This window comes from Lepisma saccharinum, chromosome 26 (genome assembly GCF_977018435.1).
Source record: "Lepisma saccharinum chromosome 26, izLepSacc3.1, whole genome shotgun sequence".
Classification (NCBI taxonomy): Eukaryota; Metazoa; Arthropoda; class Insecta; order Zygentoma; family Lepismatidae; genus Lepisma; species Lepisma saccharinum.
This window is the reverse complement of record NC_139254.1, coordinates 8,025,431-8,044,093: the sequence shown is the minus strand read 5'-3', so window position 1 is coordinate 8,044,093 and position 18,663 is coordinate 8,025,431. Positions and strand designations below refer to the sequence as shown.

The following is an 18,663-nucleotide window of genomic DNA, read 5'->3' as shown; positions in this document are numbered from 1 at the left end:
ATTCACGCAAGGATGTTGAGATTGATGTACATGATTATGCTACTTTTATGAGGTACGATAGAACAATGCATACGTAAATATTACAATACAGTTGAAGATTTGTCAAGGATTGGCAAGGCTCGTAAGCAGTTTAAGCTGTATTGTGTAGTGTTACTCGTGGGAGCTTAAACAGAGATATTGCTCATCTCATGACTTACAGGCTGAAGGTGCATCCAGCTCAAAGTCCTAAAGAGGAGTGTTTACTATCCTTTAACAATTCTCCCAAAAATAGTATTTTTTAATATCTGTGTATTTTATGTAACCTCATTAAAAATGTTTTAAGCAAAAAATACAAACGATCATGAACAAAATATTTGGCAGCGGGAAGCTTCCTCCTCCTCCTCTCCAAGAAAGATTCCTGGCTGCGATTCCTTACTTCCTGAATTGAAGTAAGAGAAAATATTTCCAGTTTCTTCTTCCAGTTATTTATCAGAGATTCAGACCATCCTGATTTAGTTTCAAGAAGGTACTACAGTGATATATAAGTTGATAACAAAAAATGGGATGGCAGAGTATTTGGGGTAGAAGTTAATTTCTTGTGCGATTGAAAGGGGTTTACTGGCTATTGCGTGGCCGTCCCTCTCGGCATCATCATTTTCTTGTTACTAAGAGGAGCCCCGAGAGAACTGCGCTACGCCACCGACCCCAACTAAATACAATTTTAGATTTCCAAATATTCAGTTTTATCAAATTCTAGTACAGGTGTAACAATGTAAATTCACTATACTGTAAAAAAGAAAAAATAAGCATAATTTCTTGACTGGTGGACACCCTGCTATTGTTATGCTTACTAAAGTATAAGATTTAGTGAACATAATACATCACAGAACATGTACACTCATGCACTTGGGTATGCAGGATTTTTATTTATTTATTTGAAGGTGCTGGAATTGTGAAAGTCGGTCACATTGCATAGGGGCAGATACACTGTAAAGTATTTAGTAATTACTATTTTTAAGCCGGGATCGGTCGCACTCAGTATAGTCACGTCACCGGTTGCAGGTGAGAGCGGTGCTCACTCTTGCTTTTCAGGCATATTTCACCGTATTTTAATTTTTTTAAATTTATTTTTTGCACTTGTAATGATCTGTATATTATAATCCTTCTTATTCATTATGTTTATTTGTTTTCAAACAGCGTAGTATACACCGTCGAAGCCAACAAGTCCCAGCGTTAACAAAAAGTGCATGTTCCTCTGAGGTAGTTGCATCTGATCTCCAGAAATCTGATGATATAAAATCACTGTGACACTTTTTGAATTTTCTATTAACACGACAAGAACATATAGATACGAAAACTCACTAGAAACAGGATAGACATATTGACTAAATAATGCACAAATGTACATACAAAAATATATAATGTAGTCAGTTGCATGTGAGCTCTGCGCTCACTCTGACAACACTATTTCCACAACAATGGTCTCTCTAATAATGCCGTTTAAGTCATCTCATAAAAATGTGATCAGGTCGCTCGTGAAACTCTAGAAGTCAGCTAGAGAGTGCTACAGGCCAATATTTTACACACAGTTAAAATGGCACTTCATTAAAATTTAAAGTGAGCACGGCGCTCACCCACGAGCGATCGCGGGTTAACTGTCATTTTAAAAGTTGTTCAAAGACAAAAATGGAAGTCCAGTGTCATTTTAAGGAGGGATTGCATTTACCATTTTGGTTTATCTCTAGTTCTATGCTGCTTTAATTTGATATCAAAATTTTATGAGGGGCTGTAGCACCTTCAGCTCACCCCTAAATACGCCAGTGCAGTCACCAAAGTAAATTGCATTTAATTACAAAACAGATCCAAATTCAGTATTCCACATTTCTAGTTTACATTGCATTGCTCTTGATGCTAAATTAATAATAGTAATAACAACAACAGATTGGCAATAAAACAATAGCTTATCATGACCATCATCATTGCACTATTAAATTTTATGCCATGGTCTGACCACAGCTATAAACATTTCTGGCCATACCATGGGTCAAAATAACCAATATTCTACTGACAGATATAAAATTGCAAATATTTATTGAAGAACGTGAACGGTAATGTTTGTAGCTACCTGTCTGCAACGAGTTTTACCTTTTGGAAAATAACTATATTTAGACATTCACTTTACAAACCTAGGACATGTGAATTCTATGTTTATAAATAAAAATAATAAAATATAAAAATGAAATTTTGCCCTAAATTACAGGCCTAATAAAAATTTGAGTGGTAAAATTCTTAGTAAATTTACTGATACACAAATATGCCTATATCGGTCAGTACTGATAGCATAATGATTAAACTGTCCTATACTATCCATTTTCTTTGTAGTGACGAGACTTTTTATAAAGTCAATTTTACATGTGCCTTTTCCTCTGAAACCTCTTGAGGAATTAACTTTCCTCTGATACTGGTTTCAAGTGAGTAAGCTTTGCAGTTTCCCCTTCATATAAGGTCCTGTCTATCACATAAAAGTTCGTAAATGCCCAAATTTTAGTTCTTGTGCTGCTTTTACCCTGATGTATTCAGAGTAACTTCCAATAACAAACATTTATCGAACTCTACCCTGTGGTCCAAATTTTCCTCCAAACCCTCCCTGAGATGGTTTAGTGAAGACTCTCAAGAGTCTCCATGTTCAAGACTGCTGCAGCAAAGGGGAAAATAACTGGGGGGGAACGTAACAAAATGAATCCCCATAAACAATTTTTGATTTGTGGAAATGCCCCAGCCTTTCCCCAAATATCTTTGAAATACAATATTACATAAAAAAATTTAGGGAATGGACTCACCTAACTGAAACCTCGACCATAGTTTATGAAATGAATCGGACCAGGTTTTTGGTGGCATGCACTCTGGTGGGATCTGAAAACCATGTTTTTTGTGTTGGCTGTAGGCCTCAATCTCTGCAATCTAAAGAAAAAAAAATCGTTCAGTTACCAATGATGCATTGGAAAAAAATCTTCACTAGCATTGTTGATAAAAGAGCTTTCAGCTACTAAAAAAATAACTAAATGTCGTGTGGCCAAAATAAAAACTATTGAACAACATTATATTCATGAACTTTAATGTATTTTTTAAAAAAATGTTTTGGAATTCAAAATATCACTACTTAGTTATACATTTAGTCACCACGTAAATTGTCATTAACAATTTTACAGAGGGTGTTTCTATTTGCACTTGGCCCCTGATTTTTGCTTATAAAAATCAAACTATTGTCCATAATGTAATGAAAATTTGCTATGGTCATACCTTGGCATATGAGAAGTCATGGTGACATCATTGAAGATGGAGCCACAGTGTCTCTATACAACATATGCTTTCAGAAGGAACATGAGTTAAGCCAAATACACAGCCAGTGCTAATGCACTGTTGCCAAACTATACCCTGTCCCAGCTAACTATGGAGCAAGCCCGCGCATAGCGTCAGAGAAGCGAGGGAAATCTATTGGCCAGAGCGAAGCAGTCGACACTGATGGGAAGGCTGGTAACTTCAGTCTCTTTCCCCCACTCCATGCAATTTCGTTCCTCTCAAGTGTTCATTGGTGGAGCCGTCTCACGTCACTACTTGCTCAGAGACTTGCTTTCGTTTGCCTGCTCCACAGTTAGCTGGGACGGAGTATAACTGCTAGTGGAAGGGAAAGACTGAGCATTCACTGTATCCAATATTCAGCATTTTTTTATATACAGGGTGTCATTTTAATGGTGCCCACGGACCACGGAAATGTGTAGAGGACATCAAAACAAACAACTTTTCTCAGTAACATTTTTTCTCGTTGGTGCGTCGTTTCGGCACTACAGTCGTTCAAAAAAGCCTGTTTTGCCACCTGAATGCTGGCAACCACACACAACATTTGATTGCATTTGTGATGTCCCGCCGTGAAGAGATGTGTTCCAGGTTTGCCAGGAACACACATATTCTGTGAAAAATGACATAGTCACATTATGTACCATAAAACAAAACTAGAAAACACGTTCTGTAACCTAACAGGAAGTAAACAAACGATGCGAAAAATGGTAGAAAGAAAATTGAATTCAAGTGGAAGTGGTCGTATGGAATTTTGTCTCAGCTTACATGTCAAATATTTGCAAATCTAGTTACCAAGTTGGCATCTACAATTTTGTCTATCCACTTCGTCCTCTGATACTAGTTGTCTGTGACACACTGAACAGAAGACAAAATAGAAATGAAAGAACTCAAAATTCCAAAGGTAAGCAACACATAATATAATGTATATTCAGGGCATTATGAGGCAAGTCGCAAAAATGGTTGAAAATAAAGGGATATAAGTAGTAGCAATACAAGCTCTCTGACGACTGTGTTTATCTATGCACCGGATACACATGTAATAGTTTGCAACTGTGGACAGGGCAGTATATTCGCTACTGATTCATCATTAGACTGTTACTGTGGTTGTACGTATTTTAGCCGTAATGTAACAACGTGAACCTCGGATACTTCCGTTATCACTACAAAAGAGCCACAAGGCATCTGGACACAAACCTGTACATATCAACCTTGCAACAAGATTTGCAAATATTTGACATGTAGCTGGGTGTAAACAGCCACATGTAAGCTGCAAGTCCAATAAAATTTATTGTTGTTATTTGACACGTAGGCTGAGACAAAATCCGATATTGGCACTTCATTTTGAATACATATTTTACCATTTCTCATATCGCTGGTTCACTTCCCCCTTCCCCTGAGATGACTGCTGATCTTCTGGCTGGTAGGCTATGATGTTTGGTCTTCTGGACGAGTTTCTCGCTGAGTTTTACAGCTAATAATGTTGTTTGTACTTTGTCATTTTTCACAAAATTTGTGTGTTCCTTGCAACCCTGCCGTGCGCTGTTTCGCTGTCAAATCGACGCACGAACAAGAAAAATGTTACCGAGAATAGTTGTTTGTTTTGATGTCCTCTACACGAATCTGTGGTCCGTGGGCACCATTAAAATGACACCCTGTATAATGCATGCACATTATATTTGAGTACAGTGAAATAATATAGTGAATATTTCTACACAGGATTATAATATCATATCACTGCAGCATATAAGAGAAACTCGTACCTGAAAGAAGTTTGAAGGTATTTATTGTAGAGGAACTGCAAGGTCATAATCATCGCTCTCGTTTCTGTTTTCTAGCATGATTCCCAGGAGATTTGAATAAGGGTTCACCAATTTCTATGGTAGATATTTTACCCTGCTTTATAATACGCGACACTGTTTGCACACTACACCACTTGCTTTAGCTGTAAGTTCTAGAATGTGAGAAAACACTGTTTCATCATGCACTTCTTCCAACGTCAATTCCTTGAAGTAAGAATACACTTTAAAAATAAGATTTCTGTCTTGTGAACATATTATTTTTCCCTTAGTGCCTGTACTACTGGTGCTAACTTTCGAGAGTGACATTATTAAATAACACTCACGGAACACACACTATTGTACAAAAATTGAACATAAGGGTTGCATTTCACAGTGTGCTATGATGCCAGGAGTCCCAGGTTCGAATTCCGACCCGAATTCTGTTTGTAAGTGTCCCTTCATTAATTTCATCATATCACTCGTCCTCATTTTCACGATTAGCCAAAAGTGGAAGAAAAGCAAGGTAACATAGATCAAATCAATCAATAAGGGCTGTATTGAATTCTCTTACAACTGTTCTTCATGGCGTACGAGTAAATTCATTTCACCACCCTTGCTACTAAAATGCTGAACTCAAACTGACTCAGACTCGCAGTGTTCGTGAAAGCCCACAACAATGAAGTGTCATTATGTATATTCAGCCGAATTCAACACCCATAGCTTTCCCAAGACACAACTCAGCGACGTCAACACGGTGGCAACAAAAAAAGCAGACAAGGGAAATGTGTTATAGAAGGTTATTTTTGTGTGTGCATGTGTTTTTTTTTTGTTTCTTTGTTTGTTTGTTTGGAGACGTGCTATTTTCAGTGTTTCTTGTAGAAACAATAACTCCGGCTGTAGGCAACTGAAATTTATGGGATTTGACAGTCAGGTTGAAAATGCCGTGCCCCATCGTATGATGAACCTTCAACTGGCGAGTTTTCTGAAAATTTCTTGCATGCAAGAAAAATACAGAACACGATGTTTAACTTGCATGCCTCATTTTCCTAACTGTACAACACTGCACTTCTGCCATTGGCTGGTCGCCAAGGACACGCTCTGCTTGGCCCCGCCCAATATCGCTTCTAAAAACGTATGCTGTATAGTCCTTGCATTGGCAGGCGTGTGCATCTGAGCAATACTGCTGTTAAATTCCAAAACTAGGGTTGCCAGACATCAGGCTTTTTCTGGACATGTCCTACATTTTAACCTTATGTCCATGTTCGGGAGGAATTTGAAAAATATTATAAATGTCCTACATTTTGAACATCACATAATATTAATTAGGAAAATTCATTCATGCAAGTTACAAGTCTATGGACTGCAGTCCAAACTCAATAGTGAAATATATTTCGATTGAGTCATTGCCCAAAAAGAAAAGAAAAGTTTGTCCAGCCAGAATGAAAATGGAACCAATTAATGACCAAGTTTTGGAGCCACATTCTGATGATGTCACTGTTTAGTGACTGAGCGGAATGTCTTACCTTGGGGTTCATACTGATGGAACAAGATGTTTTCTATTTCTATTCAATATTTTGATTGTAAAGCAAAGGGTCTGGAGAACTACCCTAGATGAAACTTCTGGAACCATTTCAAGCTACTGAATAGTAATTGCTGAATATTTGTTTGACATTACAGGTCGTAATGCAAATGTTGAGTTAGTATTCTCAAGGTTTAGTACTGGCTAAGTAAAATTTCAAAGAATTTGACTGTTCAGTTTCTCATAAATCTATATTTTGACTGAAGCTGAAATTTTGAGAAAAAATGGAAACTTTGAGATGTACCAGTTAAAACATGTAGTACAAAATGTATTGTTTAGTAGTGATTACAACTTTGGAAATTTTGCATTTAAGAATTAATTAAGAAATCTTACAATTTTTTTTTTAAATTGAAAAGTGTTAATTCTAAATTACTTCCTAACGTGTTCTAACACATTATTTACTCCGAATGTAGTGTGTCCTACATTTTGGGACAGTACCCCTCATACAGGTCTGGTAACTCTAACCAAAACAGAGTCCATAAAGGCGTGTCGGTAACAATTTATTGCACATTTTGGGGTCTGGAAACCACCTGCAAAGTCTGCCATTCAATATTTGGTGAAGAAACTGGAAACAACGGAAACATTGTTGGATGTACATGAAGGAGAATGTCCACAACTGCCAGAAGCAACAGTGCAGAAGCAAAAAAAAACAAGATTGCTGGCCTCACCAAAGAAGTCATTGTGTAGACTGTTGCAGGAATTGGGAGTTTCCACAAGCACATGTCAATGAGGTGCCAAAAAAGCAAAGCAATATGCATATTGTGTTACCTCTCAACGAAGTGAATAGAGTCAATTAAGAGACCACTTCCAACACTCGCTGTGATGTCACAATGCTTCTCGTACACGAAGGTATGTCCATAGCAAATTTCATTACATTATGACCAATAGTTTGATTTTCATAAGCGGAAATCAGAGGCTGAGAGCGAGTGAAACACCCTTTAATAATTTTACAAAAACCTGTGCTTTAGTGTTGAACATCATAAACTGGACTGTGCTTACCTGATAGAGACGATACCATTCCCACACAAAACTCAGGCACAACGTAAGTAGCAAAATGGTCATGAACATTCGTAGTAAGCCTCTTCCACTCAGGAACATGCACGACACCATAAGAATCATAAGTGCTGCAAACATAAGTGGATAAAACTGTGGGAAGAAAGCACAGGAGGACATTAGAATGCTGAGCCTGATAAAACTGCAAAATCAAAAAACTATAACACTACCATGCTATATGAGTAAGAGGCAGCTGGAAGTTAACCTTCTAGCCCTTCTTTCCACCTCCCCTACAAACACATCTGCCTGGCTGCAGTGTTGCCAGTACATAGTAGAGATCCCAACTCAATCCATCTGTCTCCTACTTGCCTAAATTGTACACACACAATCAAATGACCAATTTTACAATACACCAAAATGGTATTTAAGCAGATGTGTTTCGGCCTCATGTGCAGCTCTTAGAACCAACCCCTGTCAGAGATGCAATAAATCAATAATAATAACATAAAAAAAGAAAGAGAAAACAAACATAATGATCACAATAATACAATAAAGATTATACAATGATAAAATAATACATTGAATTGATTAGTATGTATACTGTGGAGTAAAGATGAAAACACTAGTAGTGCATTAGGAAGGGGTGGGGGGGTGATATGTATGCATTATATGATGTGTAAATGGAGGTTTAATTATTTAGAGTATTGTAGGTTAAAAGTAGTACTTGGGACAATAGTAAGTTCTATAGTTTTCTTAAAACTATGATGGCAAATAATGTTCGTCGATGATGCAGGCAGTTTGTTTCATTCTCTAACCCGTGTAACAATGGACTTGACTTTTGGTTTGGATTTGAGAGAGAGGAGAGGTGAGAGTGTCGCTGGTCAACAAGCAACGAAATCCAAAGAGAGTTTAGATAAATTGTATTCTATGACATTTGAAATTCATCATTATCATTCTTCAGATAGACAGGTATTTATCCAACCAACATGCATGATTCAGGTTTGAAGGTTCATAAAACCGAATGAGTGACCGTTGTCTTTTCTAGTTGCTTAGAGATTCTATTTTAGATTTGCCTCTCGCAGCCAAGCATTTAGATTTGTCATCTTAATGACAAGTGCTCTCATCATTTATGAGGATCAATGATGAATAAGCTACACCCATTGATTTATTGTGGAAGTGGTAGGTTTCGATCCCATCATTCAGTCGAATGATACGTGGTGGTGATGCTGGTCTTTTCATTTTTTTTTCGGAAATGAAGAGAGTTGCAGTTTATTGTTAGCATTGGAATTTTCATTTATCTCCGAATGATATGTGGTATAGGTGCTGGGAGTTTCATTTATTTCACCAGGAAGTAAATGAAAATTGAAAGGATAGGTTCAATAAGCAATGATACGTGGATGGAGATGCTTATTTTAAACTTCACTTGCGTAACATAATATTCATTTATAATAATTATGGCACTAATAATATTCAAGGTTAAAAGCAGTTTTATTATTTAATAATGTTCTTTATGCACAAAATTATTTTAAGCAGGTATTAAAAATACTAGCCTAGCAAGTACATCACTAAAATTATAGTTATACTTCAGAAGAAAGTAAACATGTACATTAGAAAAACTTTTTTTTGAGAAGCGCAAACCATTGGGAATATTTATTTTATATGAATATGTATACGTCGACGTCAAGATTTTATTGCGTCCAGATAACAAGTATTTTCCTTCGGATATTGGATCTAGACTAAAATCCAGGAAATCCATTCTGGCATCACAGAATGTTTATGGTTAAACCACTACGGTTTTAGTTTTAAGCTTTGCCACAATAATATGCTAAGCATACTTTAGAATGAGTTGAGAGAATTATAGATTCTTCGTGTTTTAGTGATGTTAGTATTTAAATGCATTTTTATTTTATTTCAGTTAGTCAAAAGTGAATCAGTTTTAATTTTCCATCACCTTGTACCTAAGTACAGTTTGATTGATTTTTCAAGTAGGTATTTAAAAATAAAGATAACACTTGAGATTAAATAAGATAAGTTTGCAGTAATCTTAAGATAAGTCAATAAACAGTGCCTAAAAATTTAGAAAATAAATAAATTACATCAGTTAAATAAATTAAACAGATAAATTGTGCCTAGATCAAGAAATAAATAAGTTGAGTTAAAATACCTAATAATTTAAACTAGGCAGGCTTAAAGTTTTTTTTTTTTTTTTTTTAAAGAACTGTTTGGTTTTGTTGCTTAGCAACATGCAAGTCATTGCAATTTTAGTTATGTTAAACGGATTTCTCCCATTCGTAAAAGCCTCTAATTTTATTCATCTGCTTCAGAAATCTTTTGAATATCCTCATAACATTATTACGAGTTCATTATTAGTATTTTTACAATTTTCGTAATTTGTTACTGTAAATGTCAACGCAAGAAATCTGTTATTTATGATCAAGAGCGTACCAAGAAATTAGCCTGAAGTGAGCTTAAAAATGATCCACCTCCTGTGGAACAGCCTTATGATGATGTTGCATCACTTGTTGAAGTTGTACAGTTAAATGTCATTCATCCACCAAAACCTCCACCCATGCCTCCGTCCCGTATTATTCAGCAAAGTGTAAAAGAAAAAGTTCAAGGTTCATTCTGAAATATTGTAGTTGTCACAGACGAAGTTTTAGATTTGCCCAAAAATATTGTATCTGTCAAAGATAAAGTTCAGAAGTAATGTTTCAAATTTTGATCAACACAGATGCAAAGTTGAAATGAATTTACTAGTTGCCGGGTGTACAGCCAATTGCAAATATTTATTTGAAAGTCAGCAAACAGTAAAAGTTGAAAATGTGTTTTTTTACTCAAAAAGCAGAAAGTAAGCCAAAGTCTCAGGTTGCAGAACCTACTGTATCTTTTACTGATCACATTTTTTATGACTACAAGTTTGCCTAAAATTTTCCTTAATATTTGTTGTAATTACTATTATTTTTTCTTTGGGTATATATGTATCCACTACTAAAGCCAATTGCATTTCCATGCAAACCTAATTAGTCCTTTATTCTTGCTTGCACCTTCCCAAGTCGTCGTTATTATGCGATCGCAGAAGTTTTCGAGTTTTTTGCAGCCGTCCGCTGAAAGCCCGACAACTTTCCCTCCCCCACCTCCTCGCTACGATCACATTCCAGTCCCCTTGGCATCCACTCGACCAAGCGCAGCTCTTACTAGACTTCGTCCGTAGTAAGTTAAAGTTACGTCAATATTTATGCATCACGCAGTGACTCAACGAATCCTAGCGCTCCATTTGCTTCTTCCTCCCTCCTGAAGTTGTATTTTTTTACGCTGCCAGCTTCGACCCGGCAGGAAAATTCTCCGCTCCGTGCACAAAGCAACAATTCCCCTGCCTGAGCCAGCAAACTTCCTCGCCTAAGAACTCAGTTCCTTCAAGCGACAATGAAAACGCAAGATTCCAAGAATTTTGAATACCTACTGTCAACACAATCCATTCTCCGGACTGAAGCCTTCCCGAGTGCCTTTCAGCACGTTCAAAACTTAGCATGGGGAAGTCAACGAAAACTTTAGACTATGCATATTTTTCAGATCCAGTGGCGTTTGCTCATTAAATTTTCAAGGGACAAGTTTTACTTAGATATTTTATTTAACAATAGAACTTAATGTTAACGAAGTTAGAAATATTTCGACCCTACATAGACAAAATTTTGCCATAAACATAACTTTCTGACATTTACTTCTTGAAAATAATTTCCGGCATATGTCCACCACGACTAGCTGTGATGAACCGGATTCCATCAGTCCAATTTTGAACCATTTTTTCAAGTAATTGGGGACGTATGTCGTTAATAACACGAGTTATGTTGGCTTCCAAAGCGTCAATTGTTGCTGGTTTATCAGCATAAACCAGAGACTTTACATATCCCCAAAGAAAATAATCCAGTGGCGTTAGGTCCCATGATTTTGTGAGGCCAATTCACTGACAGCACCGATATTTCCGAAGTGCTCTATACGTTTGGCGAACAGAACATTGATTTTGGAAATATATTTCCACAATTTGTAAACGTTGTTGCGGCGTCAGTCTTTCCATGATCATTTGCCAATGCTCACTGATATGACATGACAAAACAACATGTCATCAAAACAAAACAAAAGACAGCTATACCTATCGAAAGTTCTATCACTCTTAAAAAACACCCTATATTTTACATTGCCCAAAACAAGATAAAGAAGTAACATGAGTAACAATAACAAGAGAAGAAAGAAGAGAAGCAGAGACACCAGATATCCCACAGCAGCAGTTTTGGTTTCAACAATAATCCCAGATTTCTTATTAAAACTGTGCTTCGTTGTTTCCCCACACATGCACATGTAAGCCTTTACCATGTGTACTTATGTGGACTTTTCCCATGTACCACAGGGAAGAACACTTTTCCATAGTCTTTCATCATGCATCAAGCTCCGTACGATGCATGCCAGCCAGTTTTCTTAGCATGCACACAAAGAAGCAAGAAGAAATGAATGCATGTAGCTTTTATTAACATGCACCATAACACATGGAAGAAACATGCAGCAGTTTTGCCAATTACCAAGTGCTAGCTACAAATATTGTCCACATTTTTCATAAGAAGAATTTCCCATAACGGACTACAATTTTACAGTTCCTTTCCCAATCACTGTTCCAGAATAACAAGAGAACAACAACATACAATTGTGATTTTGTTCCGACTTATCCAGGAAAATACATGACCTCTCTCCGAAGTGGTCATATTTTAGTATTGCTACAAAATGCATCGATATGAACATGCAAATATAAGCAAAGAATTCCTACAGCAGTCTAGTTCTACAGTACTTCCGAACATGTTCCAGGAAATGTGCATTGTTATCCCAATTTTCATGTGCATATGCTCATTTACAAGCCTTTTACCATGTGAGCATCCAAGCATTCATTTTATTTTCACCAAGATGAAACACACTAAGTGACATTTCATGCACATTCAACTTCAGCTATGTTAGCATGATAAGAACAACATGACACTCCTTTTTATGTGTGAAATTTCATTTCTGATGTCTAAAGACAGAACAGACACCTTTTTTCTTTGGACACATGCAAGAATTTCTAGTTGTGTGCAATGCAGACACACATCAACAGTGTTTTACAAGGCTATAATACAGTACATAATAGCAATGCAGTGAAGAAAACCCAGTGTTATTTTGATTTTCTGGTTTTCATGTCAGTAGCAGTTCCATATCCCAGTGCAAAACAATTTTGTGCATAAACTATTTTATGCTAATCTTTCACCCTTCGTCTTATAACAGTGAAGTGGCTACACAAATAAGCACGACAAACACGTTGGTGTAACCAGCTTTCTTTTACATGTACAACTCAACAAAGCAACAGTGTTACGTATATACGTGTTTATTTTTGCACGTGCGGTGGTGAAATCTGGTTACGTTAATAACATAATTAGTGCTATGTGCTACGTATATTTTTCATATACAATACATACCTTTATCTACATACTACTTACTAGAGGCATGCAAATTTTGTTTTTGACGAAAACATGAAATAACATGCTGTAATGTTCACTTTTCATGTTTCTGAAAGATGTGAGGTGCATTTCTCTACCCTTTTTGTCACGAAATAATGCGAAATGAACTGCAAAATATACTCTTAAACACGAAATTTACCTTTTATATACCGCTGCGACACTTTCTGAAGTATCCTGTGAGTTATGCAATTCATGAAAAATTGATCAATTCTGCTGTAAATATTTGAGAAGCAAAAATGGACCTCTTTACACAGGAATAAACTTAATACTCTGGTAACTACGTAAATGTGCTATTAGAAGGGATAAGTTTATTTTATGTAATAAGTGCAGTTTTAAATCAAATTTAGGATTATATTCACAATTTTAAAACCAAAATGTCATTTTATATAGCACTTTTGATGTGATTATTCACCGCTATAACACAGACATTTTTTATTTTATTTGCCACTTTTGAACCCGAAATCGACTCTCTTTTTGTATCGAAATTTTGCTTTTTTTATTTACCAACAATATGTGCCTCTACTACTTACATATTTGGGAATCCACGCTATCGTGAACTTAATTGTGGACATTTTTTGTTCACGATATCTACTTCAAAGGTCCAACTCAGGTTCGATCATATAGAAAACATTGGTGGACAGTTGGTTCCATACCAACACACGGTGGCCATTTGTATGTAGTACATTTTGTTTACATCCAGGCTGAAACCACGCCTTGGTATCGCTCTGCAGTTGTTCAACTCGCTCACTGTGACTACGCCAAGAGAACATTCTCGTGACTTTGTGATGGTGGCCATTTTGGACCAGCCACGAATGGGATTGAAGGGCTCCGAAGTGCCTTTTGCCTATGGACAGAAGACAAACGGCAACAGCTCGGGGTTCAGCTATTGTGATTGTGTGTTCCGTGGAATGAGCGATAGTACCTCAAATTTGTATATCAGCAGTTTTCTATTTACAATGAAAGTTACAAGGCAAAAGTAGAAATCAGTTTGTGTTTTTTCTCTATACTTATATAATTAAATGAACTTTTGCTTTTGAGTCATGCAATATTATGCACAATACTTTATCCAATTTAAAGACATGCATAAAGTTCAAATGTGTGTACAAAGAATTTCCTTTTACCTTTAATTTTTTATCATCATCAATTTGTGTATTTAATTTTATGATTTAAATTATAAATTTTATTAGGATAACAGGTAAATTTTGGTAAAGGAAAAAGAGAAAGATATATATCTAGTTATTCAATCACTTTTTTATCCTTTTGTTTTTATATTTTGTGTTTGTCTTTTTTATAAATATATCAAACTGGAGAACCTGGGTCATGACAAGATTTGCAATTTAAATTTTAAATTTTCAAAATGGATTTTTTTTCCCACGGCGGCAGAACGTATTAATCCATAAGATTGTATTTCATTTAAACCTTCTCTGGAAGTTTCATATTGACCAGGGCATTCACTTGTTTTCACCAGTCGTCTACCCTCTGTGGTATTTCAGTATTGCACAGTTAAGCATTAAGCAAAACTTCCTGATGTGTTGAGGAAACAGGAGTTTGATCAGGAAAATAGGTGGTCAGCTGTTTGCAATAAACAGGTGGAAAACTCATGATTCGGCATGGAGGAAGAGCTCCATGGCCTGGGTTTTTAGAGAGTAGACAGGCTGGGAAAGGTCGGGACTTTTTATTTGGATTTGACACAGAGGACTTGAGAGGAGAGGTGAGAATGTCGCTGGTCAACAAGAAACGAAGTCCAAAGAGAGTTTAGATACATTGTATTCTACGTCATTATCATTCTTCAGATAGACAACCAACATGCATGATTCAGGTTTGAAGGTTCATAAAACCGAATGAGTGACCATTGTCTTTTCTAGTTGCTTGGAAATTCTATTTTAGATTTGCCTTTAGCAGCCTAGCATTTAGATTTGTCATCTTAATGACAAGTGCTCTCATCATTTATGAGGATCAATGATGAATAAGCTACACCCATTGATTTATTGTGGGAGTGGTACGTGACGATCCCATCATTCAGTAGAATGATACGGTTTATTTAATTTTACTTCAAGGTTTTTCTGTGTAAGTGGGCTTTGCATGATATAGTAGTCAGTCAGTATCTGAAAATGTATTTCACGTACATCAGATTATAATTTTTTTATATTAGGACTAAAACCCAAGATTAAAAACGATTATGGTGGCCAGCAAAGAAAGTATTTGAAGTGCTGGAGGAAAAATAAATGTACCACAATTAATTATTTAATCTATTGCCAAACTTCCAGTTAAAAATAATATTGTGCATTTCCATTGACCCTATAGCAAACTTGCTAAAAAAAAAAAAAAAAAAAAAGACAGATGTCAGGAAATTTAAATACATAAATTATGCTAGCAACTGCATTTAAAATTCACGAAACACGGGAGAATGAAAATAAACCTCCAAAATGAAAAAGAAAATAAAAATACTGAAAAATTACCTAAAAGCCAATAAATGCAAAAAAAACAACAAAAAACCCAGTGTTTTCTGGTTCTAACTTATTAGTCCAGTAAAAGTAGGCAAAATGTCATCAAAGAATGGAAAAAATTCCAACAGAGATAAAAATTGGTAGATATCACCAGTATGGTATTTCAAACAACATACTAAAAGTCCCCGACAATCCGAGTTGTGCTCTGTCCGCCATATTGGAAAATGGCGGATGAACGGTGACGTTTGATCATAATTGCTTTATTAACTAAAAATGGTGAAGGTTGAGCCGAAAATGTGTTCAGACATAAATTAAAGAAAATAAAATTTCCAATAACTGTAAGAAGATAAATTTTTGTGATTTAACCAACCTATCTAATAATGTTAAAAATAAATTTAACCAATATAATCCAATAATGTAAAAAATAAATTTAACTCTGTGGAAACTTTTCCCATTATTTTGTAATCAAATTTTCCTGGTGTTGATTGAAGTTTTACACTTTTATTTCCCGACTTGTAACAAATAATATATATTACTGACCAAGCTTCTTCCAATCCGCTTCCCCTCATCATGTATCCTATCGCTCCCATGTACGACATAAGCATGTGGAATCCACCTAGACGGACAACTGACGACATATATCCGTTGTCTAGAGAAGCCGCAACAATTTCAGAGGCTTTCACATATAGAGGTTGGTCGAAAGTAACAATACATGTCTTTTGACCATGTTTCATGTATTCTTCAACTGCGAACATAAGGGATGAGTATATGGCATCTGGACTTGTCGGCAGCAGCTTTATAAATGGTAATATACTTATTTCAGAAATGTGATATTCCTTGCTACCTTCAGTGGCAAGCTCCATATAAATACTCCAACTTGGACTTGGTGACAATGTAAGGTGATTTCCACACATCTATACAAAATCAAGAAGTAATGCAACATGCACTGATGGTGCTACCTGTTTGGTGTATTCAATTTCTTTAATCTTGATTTTCTGCAGGCCACGGACAGCAGGCACAACGTATGTGCGTAATGGAACATTACCAAATTTGGCAAGGTAACATTATGGTGGTTGCTTCTTTAACCGAACAATTTATTTTCTGGGATGAACAGATCTTGCAGGAGTAGTGCACATAATGCTCGCAGTATTGTGGAAAGTTCCTAGTCTGTCCAAGGTCCGAACATTGACGTCTGCATTATCAAATACAAACTGATTCAATAATTCCTTGTCAACAACAATTTCCTCATCACTTAACATTGCAGAACTAAGATACAATACGGCTTCATTGTAGGATGCACATAAACCCAAGCTTGATAACATATCAATAATATTTCTTGAACCAAAATATCTATGTGGATGAACTGCAAGTCCAATCTGAATCATTGAATTGAATGACCGTGGTCTTACTGCTGATATAATAGCATGCTCAATACACGCACATTTTCTTTTGATGGAGTCTTCATTTCCTTTTATTCGTTTCATAATCACACTCTCTGTAAAGACTCTTAATGTCTCTGGAACCATATCATCAGCTGTCTTCAAGCATTAATGAGGATTTGGATACATATCTTTAGCATATGTTTCAGATCGTATATCTTACCGAATTATTGCGGCAGCAGTTCTAACAATTCTAAGTCTTTCGTTCTTTGGATCTTCTTCTTTCTGTGTGTACCAACTTTTGGATAATATTTTATATCCTGTATCACGGAAACATACTGTAGTGGTTTGCCCTTTACGTGTTTTATTATCATGTCTTCTCCATAGTGATCACATAGGCGTTTCTTAAGAGTTGTTTCTGAGACATCAGTATCTTGTGGAAGATATTCCTTCATCTTCGTCATAAGTTGATTCATCGAGTACTGACACTCGTCGTTATCATTATCAAGGTAGCAGCATAACTGCAGAAATGCTATAGAAATACATTCATCTTCAGGCCTACCACGTTTTCCCGATGTAGGTGAGGATGTGTAAAATTTAGTGAAACAAGGATGGTGATACCTAGCCTCAACTGCAACTAGATCAATAACGGTGTGCATTCGATCAAGCACTGTCCTTCCCCAATCATCGTTCCTCTTGATGGCAGCTTCAATGATTTGATTCTTGAATGTTAAGGATCGAACTTCAAATATTTTAACTCGTCTGTTCATTTTTTTTTCATTTCTGCTTGAAAATCACAAACTTCACTGCAAGACAAGCAATCACATTTGAAGTGAAATATATGTACTGCTGATCGAAGGAGTATTGCATGTTGTGGTGAACAATTACTTGCAGCAGTAATACTACTCTCACGAGTATAGTCCTTACGGCACTTAATATGTAACCTCACATTCGTCTCATTTTCCAATTTCTCAAATATTCCAGTGTCACCTTCACTCAACGTTTGTTCACAAATAATACAATATTGGGTTATATCCATTGTTGCCTTGCCAAAAAGGTTATTCAGTTTGTTTTCTGATGATCAGATCCATTACATCGAAGTTCCACAACAGGCAGCACCCTTAAAGAAATTACATATATTATTAACAGTGAAATGGTAGGTTAAATCACAAAAATTTATCTTCTTACAGTTATTGGAAATTTTATTTTCTTTAATTTATGTCTGAACACATTTTCGGCTCAGCCTTCACCATTTTTAGTTAATAAAGCAATTATGATCAAACGTCACCGTTCATCCGCCATTTTCCAATATGGCGGACAGAGCACAACTCGGATTGTCGGGGACTTTTACTATGTTGTTTGAAATACCATACTGGTGATATCTACCAATTTTTATCTCTGTTGGAATTTTTTCCATTCTTTTTTCTAATTTGCCTGGACTATTATGGGAAACGGACTGACATTAGGTTTAGCATCGTTTTCAAGGCTCAGAAAAAAAAATATGATTCTTTATGAACTTCCGAGCCCTAGAAGTATTATGTTGCAACTTAGCCATATCAACATAGCAGAGCTGGGCTTTACAATTTTCAATGTATTTTCTTTCTACCTTTTGAGGTT

The 18,663-nt window shown here is 36.0% G+C and overlaps 1 protein-coding gene across 1 annotated transcript in view; it reads right to left on the bottom strand.

Moving 5' to 3' along the window:
• LOC145979521 (uncharacterized) overlaps window positions 1-18,663 on the bottom strand; it is a 52,595-nt gene that overhangs the window by 17,604 nt on the left and 16,328 nt on the right. The window contains exons 4-5 of the mRNA XM_083112465.1: window positions 7,693-7,839; window positions 2,820-2,940 (exon numbers count right to left, since the gene is read on the bottom strand). Coding sequence (XP_082968591.1) covers window positions 2,820-2,940; window positions 7,693-7,839 — 268 coding nt within the window. The remainder of the gene's footprint in view (window positions 1-2,819; window positions 2,941-7,692; window positions 7,840-18,663) is intronic.